The sequence below is a fragment of the Thalassophryne amazonica genome, chromosome 3 (genome assembly GCF_902500255.1).
Source record: "Thalassophryne amazonica chromosome 3, fThaAma1.1, whole genome shotgun sequence".
Lineage (NCBI taxonomy): Eukaryota > Metazoa > Chordata > Actinopteri > Batrachoidiformes > Batrachoididae > Thalassophryne > Thalassophryne amazonica.
This window is the reverse complement of record NC_047105.1, coordinates 55,193,864-55,212,188: the sequence shown is the minus strand read 5'-3', so window position 1 is coordinate 55,212,188 and position 18,325 is coordinate 55,193,864. Positions and strand designations below refer to the sequence as shown.

The 18,325-nt window shown below is 39.3% G+C and overlaps 1 protein-coding gene across 1 annotated transcript in view; it reads right to left on the bottom strand.

The window, feature by feature from the left end:
• uba7 (ubiquitin-like modifier activating enzyme 7) overlaps positions 1-18,325 on the bottom strand; it is a 99,842-nt gene that overhangs the window by 67,139 nt on the left and 14,378 nt on the right. The window contains exons 6-16 of the mRNA XM_034166346.1: positions 15,920-16,052; positions 15,502-15,599; positions 15,253-15,402; positions 13,974-14,138; positions 9,902-10,015; positions 9,728-9,808; positions 8,207-8,362; positions 7,515-7,680; positions 7,213-7,409; positions 6,729-6,793; positions 4,388-4,598 (exon numbers count right to left, since the gene is read on the bottom strand). Coding sequence (XP_034022237.1) covers positions 4,388-4,598; positions 6,729-6,793; positions 7,213-7,409; positions 7,515-7,680; positions 8,207-8,362; positions 9,728-9,808; positions 9,902-10,015; positions 13,974-14,138; positions 15,253-15,402; positions 15,502-15,599; positions 15,920-16,052 — 1,536 coding nt within the window. The remainder of the gene's footprint in view (positions 1-4,387; positions 4,599-6,728; positions 6,794-7,212; positions 7,410-7,514; positions 7,681-8,206; positions 8,363-9,727; positions 9,809-9,901; positions 10,016-13,973; positions 14,139-15,252; positions 15,403-15,501; positions 15,600-15,919; positions 16,053-18,325) is intronic.

Sequence of the window (18,325 nt, the reverse complement as noted above, 5' to 3'; positions counted from 1 at the left end):
GCAACTCTGTTGTGATTTGGCGCTATATAAATGAAATTAAATTGAAATCTGACTGTTTTTGCAAGTTGACTGATAACAATTTTGGATGGGATTGGACTGCTTTTTAAAATTCTTGTTGGACTGTTTGGAACCTATTGACATCAAAGGACCAGTAACGCACACTAAAGTGTAAGTCCGTTTTAATAGATGTTACACAAAACAAATAATGAATGTTTTTTCATTTGTTCAGTGGAAAGAATATTTCATGAATGTGGTGAAAGGGATCATTCCATCTTTCACCTCATGAAATATTCTTACCTTTGCACTCATAAACTTTCATTATTTCTATAGTGTATGATACAAAAATGTAACCACAATATTTTTTGCATATTCCTATAACTGTCTGCATGCACAACACGTATTTTACTGTTAAATACTAGGTATAGGGTTAGAATAAAAATAAGTACAAGATAACTTAACAGCATTTTTTCCCCCCACTCAGGTGATTGCCCATCTTGTTAGTCACATCATAGCCACTTCCCAGTGGAGGAATATGTGGCATATGTATGAATTTGGTTGAAAAATGCATATGAACACATACAAAAGTTTATGCATCACATCTGTGTAAATTTTCTTAATTTTTTAGAGCGTAGGCTATATGGTTATCCTCATTTGCATCTCAGCCTAGTGGCCTATAAGAGGCCTGGTGAGTTTAGCTTTTCTCTCTGTTCTTATTCTAATTTTCCCTATAGTTCTGTTCTAAATATGCTTCACAGTTCTATATTTAGGACATACTTGTGAGGTTCATGCTGACTTCGATGTGAAGGTTCCCGACCATCATTTGAGTCTGTAAACCAAATGTGTGGTCATATGTCAAGTATTTGTTCCTGGGAGCATTACCGGACCATAGCTGCTGCTTTATCGCACTTCCTCAGAGAGCCGTGGTCGAAAGTGACGTTCTCAGAGGACAATGAAACTATAACCATCACACCGCTAACTGCCACAAAGAGAAGTACGGAAGGAACAAAGAGGAAACCAAAGGCAACAGCTGAACATGTCAACAATAATAACAAAGGTCACGTTTCTTTCTGGAGATCCGCAGTCTGCTGCAATAAATATTTAGGCAGTTGGATGGTGAACACTGCACCTCACAGGAACATATAGTGAGCCTCAGTAGTTGGGCTGGGACTGGGGTTTAGTGAGGGTCTGTTTTGGTTGTTACTGATCCGTGCCCCCTCAAGGTGTGACAGCACCATGTGACATCACTCTGTCTGCATGCTTCACCAGATTACAAAGCCAGCAGATATTTATCAGCAGCGGCTTCCAGCGGTTCAAATTTCAAATTGTGTAAACAGAGTGTGGGCTGGAATGTCTCGCGACACTTCATGTAGTCAAATGTAATCATTTGTATAATTCTTTTTTGTTTTGTTCATTTAACTTCACATTATTTATTCGATGGGTGCACCCTGGTCAAAGTTATACACACAACAGCGCCACCCTGTGTTCATAATTTATAATTACATGCTTGACTGCAGAGTGGCTTTTTACTCCTGCCAGAGGGTCTCTTGTTCATGCGGCGCCTCTTTGTCTGTTGAGTCAGAATGTTTTCAACTACATGCAACACAACCTGACTGATCAATCACATTGATCAATACTATCAAGAGCAAGAATGTGTTCAATTCTGGTGTTGAACACCATCCAGATAAGGATATTGCATCAGTTGTTTACTTACTTACTTCTGCACAACAAAATGGGTCTTTTGTGTGTGTGTGTGTTGGGGGGGGCACATCACCATAACACAAGACCACAAAACTGCTTTTGGTCTTAGATGGCAACCACACAGGCAGAAACCCCACCTCCCACAAACAGCTGTCTATCTGCCACAGCCAGGTGAAGTGTGAGTGTGTCATTCGACCTTTTGCACCCACTGGGGTTCTCAACAGTGGGGTACCTCTGTGCTGGATCATCCACAGTGAAATACACCACATGTCCAAAATGATGCAGCTGACGCTCCCTCAAAATGTTCATGATGCTCCTCATCTTAGTCTTCCTAAGTAACCGCTCATTTGGCACAAAGTCATTCTGGTGATACCCAAAAATCATCTGGAGAGATGTAGTATTAAAGAAATCTAATTGTCACCTTTGGTCCCCTTTGGTATACAATAAGACAGGAAGCAGCAGGACCCCAAAGACTTGGACATTCATTCCCCTGTAACAATATGGACCTCTGTCCAGTGACCTTCTGACTCCATAACTGTTACCAGACGTCTCTCGATCCCAAAAGTCAAGGATACAGAGACATGAACAGTCACCGCCGAGATAAGTGAATGTCTCCAGGCGTTCAACACTTTCACTGTTTTCAGGAAGTCAATCAAAGCCTGGATCTTAGTCTTGATCCAGAATAACTGCAAACCCAGACACTCAGATTCCTCGCTCAGCTTCTCAAGTGCTGCATCACTGATTCTACAAAGACTCTGTCTTTTATCCAGTTTGTTAAAAATATGACTCAACACATTTCAAGCTGATCCTCACAAAAGCTGAGAGAATAATCAACCCTATCAACAGAAGAGCACATTAAACTTTAGTGTTTTTGTTTGGCATCTTTGGTGCTCAGGATCCAAATGTGGATTCTGGGTCATTTCCTTCATTTCTGATTTGTGACATGAGGCACTGATGTGTTTATTATTCTCTGGTAACGCTATACAAATAACGAGTTCCAACAGATGCCATTAATACAAGTAACGAGTGGAGGACAGAAGAGCTTCTTAAAGAAGAAGTTACTTGTTTGTGGGTGACCAAATACTTATTTTCTACCACAATTTACAAATACATTCTTTAAAAATCCTACAATGTGATTTCCTGGAATTTTTTTCTCATTTTATCTCTCATAGTTGAAGTGTACTTATGTTGAAAATTACAGACATCTCTCATCTTTCTAAGTAGGAGAACTTGCACAATCAGGGACTGACTAAATACTTTTTTACCCCACTGTACCATATGAAAGTATTGATGTGGATTCTGATGCAGAATTACCATTTCACATTTGATGGATCACTCCGCGCCCTAACCGCTGTTGGAGCGACGTTGCCTCACGGTAAGCCTCGCTGACCGAATTACCTACAGAAAGATAAACCGTGCAAACGATGGAGTTGGATTAGAATGGGTTTAACCCCTTGTGTCTGATGATTTGCGGACATTCATGATGGATTACGGTTGCAAATATCCGGTTTACCAGCTCCGCTAACAGGTCACTGGTAAAACTCCTTTATAATAAAAAACGAAGAATGCTGTTAATTCCAATGTAAAATTTATGGACTTTTCTGGAGCAACATATTAACATCAATAATAATAACAGTAATGAAATATGTAAGTCATGAAAAATCATAATATTAGGATTTGTGTGATTTTAACATTTAAGCAATTTTGTCCAAAGCTGAACCACTGGCTCCATGGTTGTTATGAAGCTGGACTCTCTGGTGATGGTGGCAGAGAAGAAAACAGTGGACAAACTGCTGGACATTATGGACGATGTCAGTCACCCTCTGCACACCGTCATCAGCCACCAGAGGAGCCTCTTCAGCCACAGACTGCTCCTTCCCGAGTGCAGGACCAATAGACTGAAAAACTCCTTTGGGCCTCACGCCATCAGACTGTACAACTCCTCACTCAGGGGGAGGAGGAGTAACAGGAAGACAGAGGACGGAAAGGAGAGGAACAGTAGTAGCCAATAAACTAGTATTGATCAGTATGTCTGGTATTTATATTTGCAAAGTGTTTCACTTTTGATGCTCTGTGTGCTTCTTACCCTGTGTGCTGCTATACAATGCTGCTGGAACCTCAATTTCCCTGAGGGAGTCCTCCCAAAGGATAAGTTCTAGCTAATCTAATCTAATTCACGACGCACAACACACAACCCTTCACAGTGTTTACTCCATAGTGGCTCCAAACTGTTTGAGTTAAAAAGTTATGCCCTTCACTTAGACCTTTCAAGGTCAGTTAAGGTCAAAGCTTATGTGATTAAATAAAGTGGTTCTGTTCATTCATATTAGTGAAACTAGTATGAAAATTGCCCATCTAGTTTGAAATATCTCCATTTCTCTGTTCAAACATTGATTTTGTGAACTTGAACATTAACCCAATTTTTTCTCAAAATCAAATCACTTTGTTCTTGGTTGACCCTCAAACCTTCCACCAAGTCAAAAAGTCTGGGAGATGAGCTGCTGTGTGTCGCTGCACCACCCCGGGGTACTAGATAGCAGCAAGGATCATCCCTTTAAGTTACTCCATTCATATACAGGACTGAAAAAAATATCCCAGCATGCACTTCCATGAATGGGTGTAGTAATGGCAGATTGTTATGACCCTAACAGATTTACGTGCGTTGTAGTTTCTGATTATATGACTCTACCTGTTCTGGAGGGAAACAGTGCAGAAGCTGACGGATGTCGTTGTTGTAGAGTTTCTCCCAAATGTTTCGGGCCCAGCTGACACAGTCTTTCCAGCTTTCTGGACGTTGTCCTCCAGCACTCATATCCACCAGACTGCGCCACACCCCGTTTAGAATCTCCAGCGCCTCTCCGTCTCCATGTCCCAAAGTCCGCTTCACAAACTCTGCGTCCCTGCAGCAAACAGCACAGCCCGTTTAATGACAGATATCACAGCATTTCATCACAGCTGGCAAATAATTTGGGTAGAACAGGCCTGGGTTTTTTTTTTTTTCTTTCCCTATAGCACAGTTACATTTGACCTTGAAAATAAAAATACTGCGAGTCTTCGTGGATGAAACATGCAGCTGCTCTCAGCTGTATGAGGTGCGGAGGAGGATGACTAAACACGTCTTTGTCAGTTAGGGTGCAGTCAGTTTGGGTATTACTTTGATAAGAGGTAGGAAGTGACTGTGCCATGGAAGCACCTCACATTTCACATCTCTTCCACTATTCTCGTGTGCTCCAGTGGAAAGCACAGCTGTGGAAACAAAGTGAGCAGCTTCCTCTTTCTGCTGGTACATTTAAACAGGAACATTGTGAGGAACAGTTCTGAATGGAGTAGCATGAGTGGAACGTAAACAGAACAAAACATGAGTTTATTTCTGTAGCTTCATTAACTATGACGCAAAAGTTACTGGACTCTGACGAGTAGCTGACCTGCATCATAGAAATGTCAAGGAAGGTTTTCAGTGTCTCTATGACAGATATCAGCACTGTCAACCATCCTGCATTGGGTGAGACAGTCCCGGTATTTACCCCCGTGTCCCACACCAGTGTGTGCTGGATGCTCATTAGTCCCGCATTTGTGTGGGTCCGGGCATGCCCCCTCGCCCCCTAATTATGCTCTGCGCCCTTGGCGCTCATGGCCATGCATGGGTGTCCCACATTGGTAAATTCAAATGTTGGCAGGTATGAGATATGTATTTGAGAGCAAAGTGGAGATAATTCGTTTTACTTTTCAGGAATATAAGAATGTCTGTGTGGACGGGCTGAAGTCAGGGTGGTTGCGCAAAAAAATTCGACAAATACTTTACAATAAATTAGATTACATCAAATCTCATGAGAGCAAATGTTACAAAAAGGTTGGATTAGGATGGTAGTGCACCTCAGATACCAGACAGGTTTGGTCTTGGAAATATACACTCACCGGCCACTTTATTAGGTACACCTGTTCAATTGTATCTTAACACAAATAGCTAATCAGCCAAATCACACGGCAGCAACTCAGTGCATTTAGGCTTTTAAATGTGGTTAAGACAACTGAAGTTCAAACCGAGCATCAGAATGGGGAAGAAAGAGGATTTAAGTGACTGTGAATGTAGCATGGTTGTTGGTGCCAGACAGACTGGTCTGAGTATTTCAGAAACTGCTGATCTACTGGGATTTTCACATACAACCATCTCTAGCGTTTACAGAGAATGGTCCAAAAAAGAGAAGATATCCAGTAAATGGCAGTTGTGTGGACAAAAAAAAAAAAGGCATGTTAATGTCAGAGATCAGAGGAGAATGGACAGACTGAATGTGCAACTGGACTACGTGATGCGATCAAGTCCATATGGACCAACATCTCTGAAGGCTGTTTCTAGTTCAGACTGCAAAAGGGAGTCCAACCTGGTATTTAGCAAGATGTACCAAATAAAGTAGCTGGTGAGTGTACACATGAAATTATGACCAGAGGTGAATTAAATCAATGCAAAAGTGCCAAAACCTGCAGTTCATTTAATGACCACTTGAGGCTGGCTCCAAAATATTGAGTCATTGGACCCCAGATTAAAATGTCCAATTTTACAGAAGAAGAATTTTACTCCTTTGTCTCTCAGACCATCAGACTGTACAACTCCTCACTCAGGGGGAGGAGGAGTAACAGGAAGACAGAGGACGGGAAGGAGAGGAACAATAGTAGCCAGTAAACCCGTATTGATCAGTATGTCTGATATTTATATTGTGTATTTATATTGAAAACTGTTTTTCTTTTTTACTTTCACTTGATTTTTTTAGTTTCACTTTCGATATTCTGTGTGCTTCTTACCCTGTGTGCTGCTATACAATGCTCCTGGAACCTCAGTTTCCCTGAGGGAGTCTTCCCAAGGGATTAATAAAGTTCTATCTAGTCTAACTTAATCTAATTGAAATAAACATGTTTACAGCCTGGCAAAAAATAAGTAAATTAAAACTGACACAGTACTAGCTGTGAATCCCCACACACTCACACAAGTTATATAAAGAGTACATTTCTGCAGAATGAAAGCACTCATTTCTTACCTCAGGTAGAGATTCACCTTTTCAGGAGTTTGTTTAAACAGTCCTTCAAACTGATCTCTGGCCCACTATAAGAATCACAAAGCCAAGTCACTGGAAAGCAAACCTAAATAACATGCATACAGAGGTGTGTGTGTGTATATATATATATATATATATATATAGGAGACAGTATACCAGACAGATATTTCATCAACTCTCATATGATTTTTCAGGGCATAGTTGGTGCATTCAAATATATCATTCATGCTTTCACATTTGACATCTGTAAATGAGGAAGTTAATTATGAAGAAAAAAAATGTTATAACATTGCTGTTTTCAAACAGCAGATTAGCTCAAGCAAAACCGAACATTTTAAATTAGCATTAACTGCAGTGGTGCCTATTTCATTACACAGGTGTTTCTACTTTTGTGGCAATTTGGTGTACGTTTATCAAAATAACCTTTAGAAATATTTGCTATTAAATCTGGAAGTGCACATCTTACCTGCAAAGTGTGCTCAATACGGGTCGGGAAGTTCTTCAGAGTACACAGCGGGAAGGCAGCATGAGAACTGGATTTGGCCGCTCCATAAGACTCCGTCAGGCCAGGCACGACCACCAGAGTGTGACCTTGGCTTCCTAGAGTTCCTCCTTCAAGCATCGATTTCTGATGTTCGACACAGCGTTTGTCTAGATACACTCCTGAAAAACAAAAAGGAGCAAACATACTCATACGTGAAGACATTTGGACTCATATATTCCCTGGTATTTAGAAGAGCCGAGCAGTGATGGTGTACGTAAGCTCACTGGCTTCCACATTGTCTAAGGCTGCAGCAACTCCACTGAGACTCATGTAGAAACCGTAATCATAGATTTGTTCGCTATCTGGTCCTAGTTGGTTCTGGTGAGCTGTGATGTTCATCTGTGGGTTCATTGTTCGCACCGATTTTGCTGCAACTTGAGATTTTGGTTTCTGTTCAACGATAAAAAACATGAGAAATCAACAAATCAGGTAAAAGTAAGGCAAATACGGGTAGTTTTGCATGATGGAGACAAGCAGAAATGGGCAAAAGTTCAGTTTGTTGTGATATTCATGCTGAGTAAATCTGTTTAGTAGCAGTCATCCACCACAGCTCCCTGAGGTGAAGCATTTGAGTGTCTATTCTCCTCTTACCACCAATGAATTAGGCACAGACAGGTACCACCTATCTCCACGGCACCTTGTTTCTATTTCAAGCCAGGTCCACTCTTTTGTTTGCAACATACACTGCAACCAGATGTTATGTCAGAGTGTGTAGTAGCTGTGTGTAATCTGACACGTGCTTACTCCTGACCTGCACCATTAGTAAAGACGTGTGACCTGTCCACTTAACCTCATCCATCCACAGTCAGCGAGCCGTGATGTCAAGTTGGAGTCTAATGCTACACGATGATTTAACGTTGATGTTCCTGCTCAGAAACGGAAGAAAATCTGAATATGTTGAAGAGCAGGATCTCACCCCAATGTCTTGAGACCTGAACAAGAACTGGCGATTTAAGTTGGATCTTTCTATGGAGTCCATGTCTGTAACGGTGATGTGTCCACCTTCTCCTGCGCCGAGCCCAACGAGGGCAAAGTTTTTAAGTAGCTCGCAGCCAATAGCACCAGCGCCAACCTTGAAGAAGGATAAAGGTGGTGCAGATTAGTTAATGTGCAAAGCTCCAAAACTAACATGCTGAAATAAGTGCATAATAAAAAATATGAAGTTTGAGTAGTGTAGCAGATAACTGAAACTATCCTTCACATGGCGATACAAGCATCATATTTGGCATGAAGGCTCTTCATAAATCAGTGTTTGAGAAAAAAGTGTTAAAAAATTTAAAAATGCTCCAATCATATTGAAAGCTATACCAAATTATGTGTCTGATCACAAAGACTCCAAAAAGGTATAGTTTGGACTGTCTGTGACTGAATGTTATGTAGTTATGGGGTAAAAACAGCAAGAATGGTATGAAAGGTCAGTTTCAGTTTGCACAGGAGTCAAAAGTTAAAGTTGCTCCAATTTTGGTAGAAAGTGGTGCAAAATATTGGTTGAACTAATAGGATTAATAGATGGAATAGTTTTGACTGTGTTGAATGCTTGGTTTGCAGAGTAAATGTCAAACAATGTTGACGTCCATTGGATTCTATGGCATATGACGTATGTTACCCTGTAACATGACAACTAAGCATGACACATGGTGCAAACCATTCCTTTTTAAAACTCTATTAACTCAACCAATAATTTGCATCACATTTTACAAAAATTGGAGCAGCTTTAACTTTTGACCCCTGTACAAACTGAAACTGACCTTTGTCACCATTTTTGCTGTTTTTACCACATAACTCCATAACATTCAGTCACAGATAGTCCAAACTATACCTTTTTGGAATATTTATGATCAGACAAATAATGTGTTGTACTTTTCAATATGATTGGAGCTTTTGTAAATTCTGACCCCTGTGTAATCCTTCATTGATCCCTACCTGGCTACCATATTGGATTTTCAAGTGTCCAGCACTTTTTTTCACAAACACTGATTTATGAAGAACAATCATGCCAAATCTGATGCTTGTATGACCAAGTGAACAATTCTGGCCAAAAGTCATACTTATCTGCTCATTCTGTATGGCTCATAGAGAAATTATTGATTTCATCATGTTTTGTTGGCAGAATGTTTAGTATCTCTCTCACACACACACACACACACACACACACACACACACACACACACACACACACACACACACACACACACACACACACACACACACACACACACCAGCAAATAACATCATAAAAATACATAATTTTCAAAGAAAACAAAGAAAAGGTTTGGAACTGCTGGCTGGTGAAAAACAGGAGACACCACATGGATTCCAGCTGCTTCCTGCTTGTGCCATCATTAAAACAAGAGGACATCAAAGAAAAACAGCAGGATTTCCTGCTCTCCAGTGCACAGAGCACCCCCTACTGGACAAACAGCAGGTCTGCACTCACCAGGAAATACTTCTGTCTCCAAAGCTTCTGCTGGAATGCAGAGCCGAACACAGCAATCTGTCCATCATACCTTGTGCCTTTCTGCCAGGAGTACAACAAATAATATTTTGGTGGATTGTTCATGTTACTATTATTTGTTAAAGCAAATGAAAAAGGAGACTAAAGTGAACACACCGGTGAAAAGGATCCCTCTGTCAGACACACCTCTTCATCAGCATCTTCAGGAAGGCACTCCAGTGCATCAAAATATAAAAACTGCTTAAGAGGTGTAAACTTTCCACTACAGGCCTGTGCACACACACACACACACACACACACACACACACACAAACAAAACACCCTACAATCAGCTGTGCACCACCAACAGAAAGTACCACTTTATAAAAACAATGAACACATCCCGGGCTGGATCCAGAGTGAGAATCTGATAGATGCATTTTTGCCCAATGATAAAATAAAAATCGTACATGTCCTGTTATTAAATAATCTTCATTCTTTTATTCGGCTTTTTCTTATCGTGCATGCGCTCTGTGGAATGGTCTTCCTGCGACCATGAGACAGTCGGAGTCCGTGGACATTTTTAAGTCAAGACTTAAAGCCTACTTTTATTCTCTTTATGAATAGTTTTTATTTTTTATCTGTTTTATTCTTTTACTTCTGTTTTTAATTATGTATTTGAATTTTTTTATTTTTATTTATTAATTTTTTTATGTTGAACTGTTCTATGTGAGGCGCACTGAGACGGATTTTGTTGTGATTTGGCGCTTTATAAGCCGATTAAATTGAACATTTTATTGAGTCTTAAAGTAAATAAATATGAAATTGGTCACTGGATCCTTAAACTTTGGACATAATAAACTCTACATGGTGGATCCTTGATCTCTGAACATACATAGAAATAAACAAAATCTGTAGTTTTTGTCAAAAGCTTTTCCTTTCAGACATTATTGTCATGAATGTCTTTCCATACATCTGAGCACAGCTCTTACAGCTGACTGTGCTGCACGTCAGGAATTTGTAAAGAAATACAGTACGTCTCATTTTGGGAGGAAAAAAGATTTTAGTCGATTGTAGTTTCTTGTCTGTATTACAACGTTTGTAATTTGCAGAAACGGTTGATTATAGAGCCGCTGCAGACCAAACCCTGAATATCCGACTGTATTTGTACGTCCATATGACTCTGAAACTCGGAAAAATCTGTATAGTTTATGGACAATCCATATAGGTTGACATGTATGGTCAGAAAACCAGCGAAAATGTAATTTCAGTCATCATAGAATGCCTTTCAAACACTGTCTGAAAAATATAAACCACTCACTGTTTCTTGCTGAAATAAGCGCCCAATTTTCCTTGCACAATTTTTTTCCTGGATGCCATGATCGTCGACTTGACTGGACTGATGCTATGTTTGTTTGATCCAGTTTGAATTTTCCTGTGTACCTGTGTGGTGCATTGTGGGATCAAATCCAAAACTGTGTTCACCGCGGGGACACGTTCGGCACTATTCGGGATTATTCGAGAGTTTTTTTTTCCCCAATGACGAACAATGCGTAAAAAAATCTGACCGATGCAACTGCATCGGTCCAAACAGGTCAGGATCCGGGCCTGACATTCACAGTCAGATCTGAAGGCTTCTGCATAAACAACTGGATTTTGTTCAGTCAGAAGCTTGTAGATTCAAACCCAACCTGGCAACTTCTGGAGAGGAACGTTTAATTGAGCAGTGTCGCGGAGTACTTAGTTGCATATAATGGACCTATGTAATTAAATTACAAAATAAATGTAACTGTAATCTGTTACAGTGACTGAGAAACAATGTGTAACTGATTTGCAGTTACTTGTTAAAATAACTAAAAAGGATTATATTTGGATATAATAATAATAAATATAACCATGGGCGCAATTTGGTGGGGGATGGGGGGACATGTCCCCCCACCTTTTCAACCAGGGGAGACAGAATATGGTATGTCCCCCCTACCTTCTGACATATATGTGTGTACTTGAAACATGCTATGTCAGTCTTATGTGCAAACCACGTCAGAATAGTATCTTTGTTTCTGCAAGTTTATATTTTTAGCAGCATTGGCTTGTTTACAACACCTGTTTCTTATCTGTCACATTCGGAATTTTCTGGGACTGCATTTGCCCAGATTTGAAACCAAAAATAGTTGCCTCTAGGGACTAGTGTCTACACAAGTATCAATGGACCATATGCTAATTTACTAAATTCTGAAAGTTAGAAAAAGGAAATCATAAAAACTATCTGGGACCTCAGAAAGCCCATCTGCAATTATTGCTTGATGTCCAAAATCAGTCTATGCAAGCAAAATTATGTTCAGTATGAGTGTTGTCATTAGTGCCACTTTGAAAATTAAATTCATGATAATTAATTTATCTTAAACTTATGATCTGTTGTTTTTGTCAAACTTATGCAAAAACAAATCTTGAGAAAAAAATACAGTATGTGATAGTTACTAATTATTAAGAGCCTGTTCTTTCATATTTATGAATACATTTTACCACATTGCAGCGTATCATTCTTTTTGAGTTCTGCACATGTGGTGATACCTTATTTACACCAGGATGTTAATAAAATCAATGCTGGCTATTCTCAGAATAAAGTACTTATATCCACAGTTTCAAATTGCATAAGTCAAATGGTGTCCACTTTATGGTTTTCTCAAAACATTAAAATTACTGTTCTGGATGCTCAGAATGCATTTGAGCTTATCTAGAATCCGCTGGCTTCTGGGGGCCTAAAGCAGCCCCCAGAACCCCGGCCTATGGGCTTTGGCCCTGCGGGCCTCACACTTTGTCCCCCCAATTTCTAGTTAGAAATTGCGCCCTTGAATATAACACAATGCTAAAATACCCTGAGCTATATGAGCTTTGTGTTCCTTATCATTTTCAGTTGTTTAATTAACTATTACTGTCTTACGTACAATTTGTACATATTCAATAAAGCCCCTTTATCAATCAATCAATCAAAAACGATATTTGCATTTTAAGGGCAGATTGCGTGTGTGTGCGTACATGAGCTTTTGACAAGAGCGGAAGTAGTGCATGTTTGTAGATCATCCTCTGTGCATTTGCAGGTATTAATGAGACAAATTTAACTCCATAGGAAGTTAGCTTTATTAGCAGAAGCTCCTTAGCAGATGTTAGCATGCACGCTAACATACAGTCAGTTGCCCAGTTCTGGATCACTTTTTTGAAAGTCCTCTATACGGAGCCATAATGCAACTGAATGTCCTTTATTGGGTATTTGGACGTTATTTAGCTGAAAAAGTCTGGATGGGGTAGCCTTTCTACTTAAAGTGTGAAGCCACATTATGTGTGGTGCAAATATTTGCCAGAAATGGATCACTTTGCCCGGTTCTGGATCACGACACTGTGTCACTTTGGGGTCATTCTTGACATCTGGCTGGAGCTCTTCTAATGCAGAATGATACACACTGTGCCTGAGAATGTTTATCATAAAATTAGCTACAGAATGTGACTTTTTAACCTCCTAAAATAGGTCGAGGTTAGCCACCTGTGAACTTGTCCATGGTCTGTGTCACAAGAATGTTCCCTGTGAATTTGAAGACTCTGGCAGTAATAGGACTGGACTTATGCTGAGTACAGACAGATGGAAGGACGGACGAAAAGCCTTTGCAATACCCAATGGCCGTAGTTGATGGCATCGGGTAAAAATCAAACGTGTAAAGTATTCATTAAGCCTATATTGTTTTCTGATTAGTGTAAGTATTAGCGTATTTCTGAACAACGTGGGTCAACAAACGCTACAGAGACCAATTTGATAGGTCCTTATTTTGAATTTGAGGTCATCGCTGTTAGCGACAGGGTCAGGAGGGCTGACATCCAAAAGGAACTTTGCTGATCATTTTGCATCGAAAGGACTCAGCTGTGTAGTTTGGGGCAGCTGATTTGGACACCTCCCTTTGATAGTTCTCTATGTATAGATCAAATCAAACTGGAAGGAGTCCTTGAGGGAGAAGCAGGGAACACTGAAAAGACTGAGGGTGCCATAGCAGAAAGGACTGAATGCACTATTTTGTCACTGCAAAATTCCAATTATTTTGTAACTTTAATAATTTTTCTGCCATTTTGATTGACAAAGTTTTTACTGGTACCATGTAATGAGTACAACTGTGGACATGCACCAGTTCAAAGAACTCCAGTTACAAACGTATTAAAGTTACAGCTTCAAGTTAAACTGTTACACACTGAACATTATTCTCACCTTAATGACTTCCTGAGCAGCCAACCCTCCAATGAAAGCGTTGACAGGAGCCAATTCACCCTGCGCCGTGTAGGCCAAAGTTCGCACCATGGCCTCGTCCAGCTGTTCCAGCTGTGCAGCTGCATTCATCTCCTTCACCAGGGCAACAAGTGTGTCTGCGTCGGACTGCATAGAATAAATCAAAGGATAGTTTCCCTTACCAAAAAATAGTACTGATAAGTATATAAAAAGTAAACTAGAAGTATACTTGAAACATACTTGCATATACTACTTTTTGGTAAGGGTTATCAATTATTGGGCGTGTAATACTGTAATTTGAGAAATGTTTGTTTGGTCTAGTACTCCCCCAAGGTGCTTGAGGTAATTTCCACCAATGTTGTTGTATGCATTCAGGTTGACCCCAGAGTCACCCTCAAGTAGTCTGTTTTGGTAAAGGTCAAAGTCATTGGGGTCAAAGGTAAAATTTATGATTTTTTTCACTTCAATGTCAGCCAGACTTGGGAGATGTATGTCAGTACATTTTGGACATGCCCCAGTGACACCAAATTTACCAAAGGTCAATCACTAAGTCATTGGAATCAAGGTCAATCAAGGTCATTGGTGTCAAAGGTCAAAATAAAGGGCTATTGTTCCACTCAGATTTGAACTAATCTTGGCACATGTATGCTGGTTCTGTAATTGCCTAGGTGAGGTCAAAGTTGCCAAAGTGTAATCTCTGGGGACAAGCTAAATGGGGTCAAAGGTCAAAAATTACATTTTCCACTCTAATTTGCATCACACTTGGCGCATATATATATATATATATATATATATATATATATATATATATAAATTGCTCAGGTGAGGTCAAATTTACGAAAGGCCAATCACTGTGGTCAATGCCATTGGGATTAAAGGCCAAAATTGACATCTTTCACTCGGATGTGCATCAGACATGGTACACATATGGGAGTGGTTTCCAGAATTGCCCAGCAGGGTCAAAATTGCAAAGGTTAATACTTTGGTTCACGGTCATGTCTGTGTTTTTTTGGTCTTAATTCTTACAGGTCCTTTTGGTGGTTGCCAAACTTGGCATATCACTGAAGGTTGGGCTCAAAACTGATGCTAAAAAAAAAATCATTTTGACAAAGTCTAAAAAAAAAAAAAAATTGACTTCCTACCCAATTTGGACCAAATGTGGCACAGGCAGAGGTCAGTAATTTAGATGAAGGTCAAGGTCATTGGGGTTAAACGTCAGATTTCCATAGCCGTTACAACCTTCATGCCCATGTCCACTGACCTGAGATCTGGGACGAGGTAGTCGCTGTTCCTTCTTCACAAAGCTGTGCAGGGCTTGGAAAGCCAAATGAAGTGTCTGATGCCTTGATGCTTTCCCAAAATCTGTCATTTTTATCAGCTGAACATCCAGTAAAGCCTCGCTCAGCGGTTTCTGTAATCCATATTGTTATATATATATATTATTATTATTATTATATTACAACTGATTCTGAAATGCTTTAACTGCACAAACTCTTAATACAGTACTTACATATTCCAAAATGAAGGGTGTTTTAACCTCGGTTACAATGCCACCACGTTTATATGCAGAAAAGGACGAGGTATCGCCAATCGTGAAAGAATGTGGGCCTGGTGACAGAGATTATAATTTAGAAACAAGCAAAGAGATAATATATTTGAACTTGGTTCTGTCAGGTGTGAAAAGAAACCAAAATATATTATTAATTATGTCAAAATATATGAGTTTATACTCTAAAATGTGGCATTAGCAGTCTTAGAAATAATGTTTTTTTTATTTCCTGGTGTTGTTCTGTTTTGTTGACCTGCCCCAAAATCTGGTTTTGTAAAAAAAATAAAATAAATAATAATAATAATAATTAAGACGCCCTATTAGTTACCAGACAAAGAAACAGCTGGAAATGAAGCTTCATGGCAGAAGTAATACTGACCACAAACTTTGACCTCCACGGGACCCATGCTGTTGAGCTCCGTCATGCCTTGGACTTGAGAGAAGTAAACTTTGGTGTCATCAATGAAGCCATGTTTCTGATCATCCATACATGAAACAACTCCAGGATTTCCCTTAAACAAAGACAAATAGACAAATTCAGGAGATGATATTCATGCAGACACTCTATAATGTTAAACAAACCTGCAATAGTCAGATATGTGCCATAAAAAGATGCAATTATCATGCACAACAAAAACTAAAGTGGTAAAAATCTACAGTATACTTTAAAAGTGTTATTTTAACACTCTATGTTACATCTTGAACAGTGTTTGAGTAGTTTCTCAGGATTGATCATATCAATGTTCATTGAACTCTCTACAAGTCTAATTTAACTCTCTGAAGATGTAATTCTAACTCTGTCCATGACTTCAGTGATAAATTAGAAAAGAGAGTTGGTAGCCCAATCCCAAACTGAAGTCGTTGTCACCCCACATCCCAAACAACATTAAATTACTCTGTACAGTCTTGGAAATACTCTTAGGTATAGAGTAACAATGATTGTCAAAAAGTCAGCACTATAAATAAGTTCATATTTTAGACCATAGAAAATGTCACAAGTTTTAAAAAGATGTGGTGATAATTACAGAAATTGATATAAATGGCATTCATTATTTTTAACACTATACAAACTTAATTAACACTGAGGATTTGCTGTTAGTGCAAACCTGTTAAAGGGACACACTGAGACGAAGCCTTTTATATCTGATACAGTTTAAAAATGTTGACGTTTCATGTGAAGTAAGTCCCTTTGACTCATGCTATACACCCTTAAATCCATCTTCTTCTGTTCCCATTAATGTAGAAGGCCTTTGATTATGAGCCAAATTTAGGCTCGAAAGAGATCATTTTAGACTGATATGAGTCATGTTTATTGCAACAGCCCCACAGGTTGCACTGGAAAGAGAGACGGACCGTTTGGCTATTACACTGCTCCAACTCCCCCTGCTTTCTGACAGGGGGCATGGCCAGAAGCTACCTCCCATTTATAGTAACATTAACAAAAACAAGTCATTTCTTTGAAATCCCATTATTATGTTCTGAACTTCTAAGATTTGATTTTGAAGATTCCTCATAACATTTATTAGCTTGCTGAAAAGGTTTTCGGAGTATCAGCTGCACCGGAATATAAGTCGGGGCATTCCGTGCAAAATTTTGCCTGAAGAGGGAATGGGCTGTTGTTCACCAGAACACCCCTTTGAGTAAAATGTCTGATTTCATCACAAATAAAAAATAAATAAATTTAATACCAGACAATGAAAGATCTGCTACACATTGTGCACAACTCTCATATTGTGAACTCTCAAACTGACATCACTGTCATGTGACTACTACTACTAAGACGTGGAAAGGATGAGAAAAACATCATGAAAATATACTCTTTTTTGCTTTTTACAATGTGTCGGGGAGTCACGAAATTAATTTATTTTAGGGTGGCTGTTAATCAACTTTATACAAAAAAAAAAAAAAAAAAAAACTAATTTAGAGTGGGAGTTTACCCAACTTTCATTAAAAAAGGGGTAGGCAGATGCGGTATAAATCACACCTTTTTTCTGTATTATCAGCTCTTTAATTTGGTATTTTTATGCTTTGTTGTCGTGTACTTTTTATAATTGCCATTTCTTCTTTTATTATTAGAGTATATTTTGTTTTGTGCTTTGATTCCTGGGAAGCCCTATGTACCATAAGTAGGGAATAACCCTGTTGTGTCTGATGTTTTGCGGACGTTCATGCTGGTTATACGGTCACAAATTGAGCGGAAAACGGATATTTGCGACCATAATCCAGCATGAATGTCCACAAATCAACAGACACAAGGGGGTTGTTCCCATTCTAATCCAATTCCATCGTTTGCACGGTTTATTTTTCTATAGGTAATTTGGTCGGCGAGGTTTACCATGGGGCAGCATCGCTCCAACACTGGTCAGCGCGCGGAGTAATCCATCAAATGTGAAAATCCATCAAATCGATCAAATGTGAAATGGTAATTCTGTATCAGAATCCACATCAATATTTTTGTACGGTAGCTTAAATTCACCCTTTTCAGCATCGTCATTGGTACGCGACTTTCACTCGCTCTCAGCTAACACCGCCATTATTGACATCTGCGTAGTAGCAGGCACGGCCGGTTAGGACGCGGAGTAATACATTAAATGTGAAATGGTTGAATATTTTTGTGATCTTACACCTGATATTTTACGGTCTGAAATTTCACAACAAACAGATTTGCGGGAAAAAAAGTAATTGGATTAGAACTACTATTATTAGTCACAAATTTTTTTTGGCATACAATTTGCACTGGAGAATAAACTACAGAACCTCAAAACTAGTAAAAACCCTGCAATTT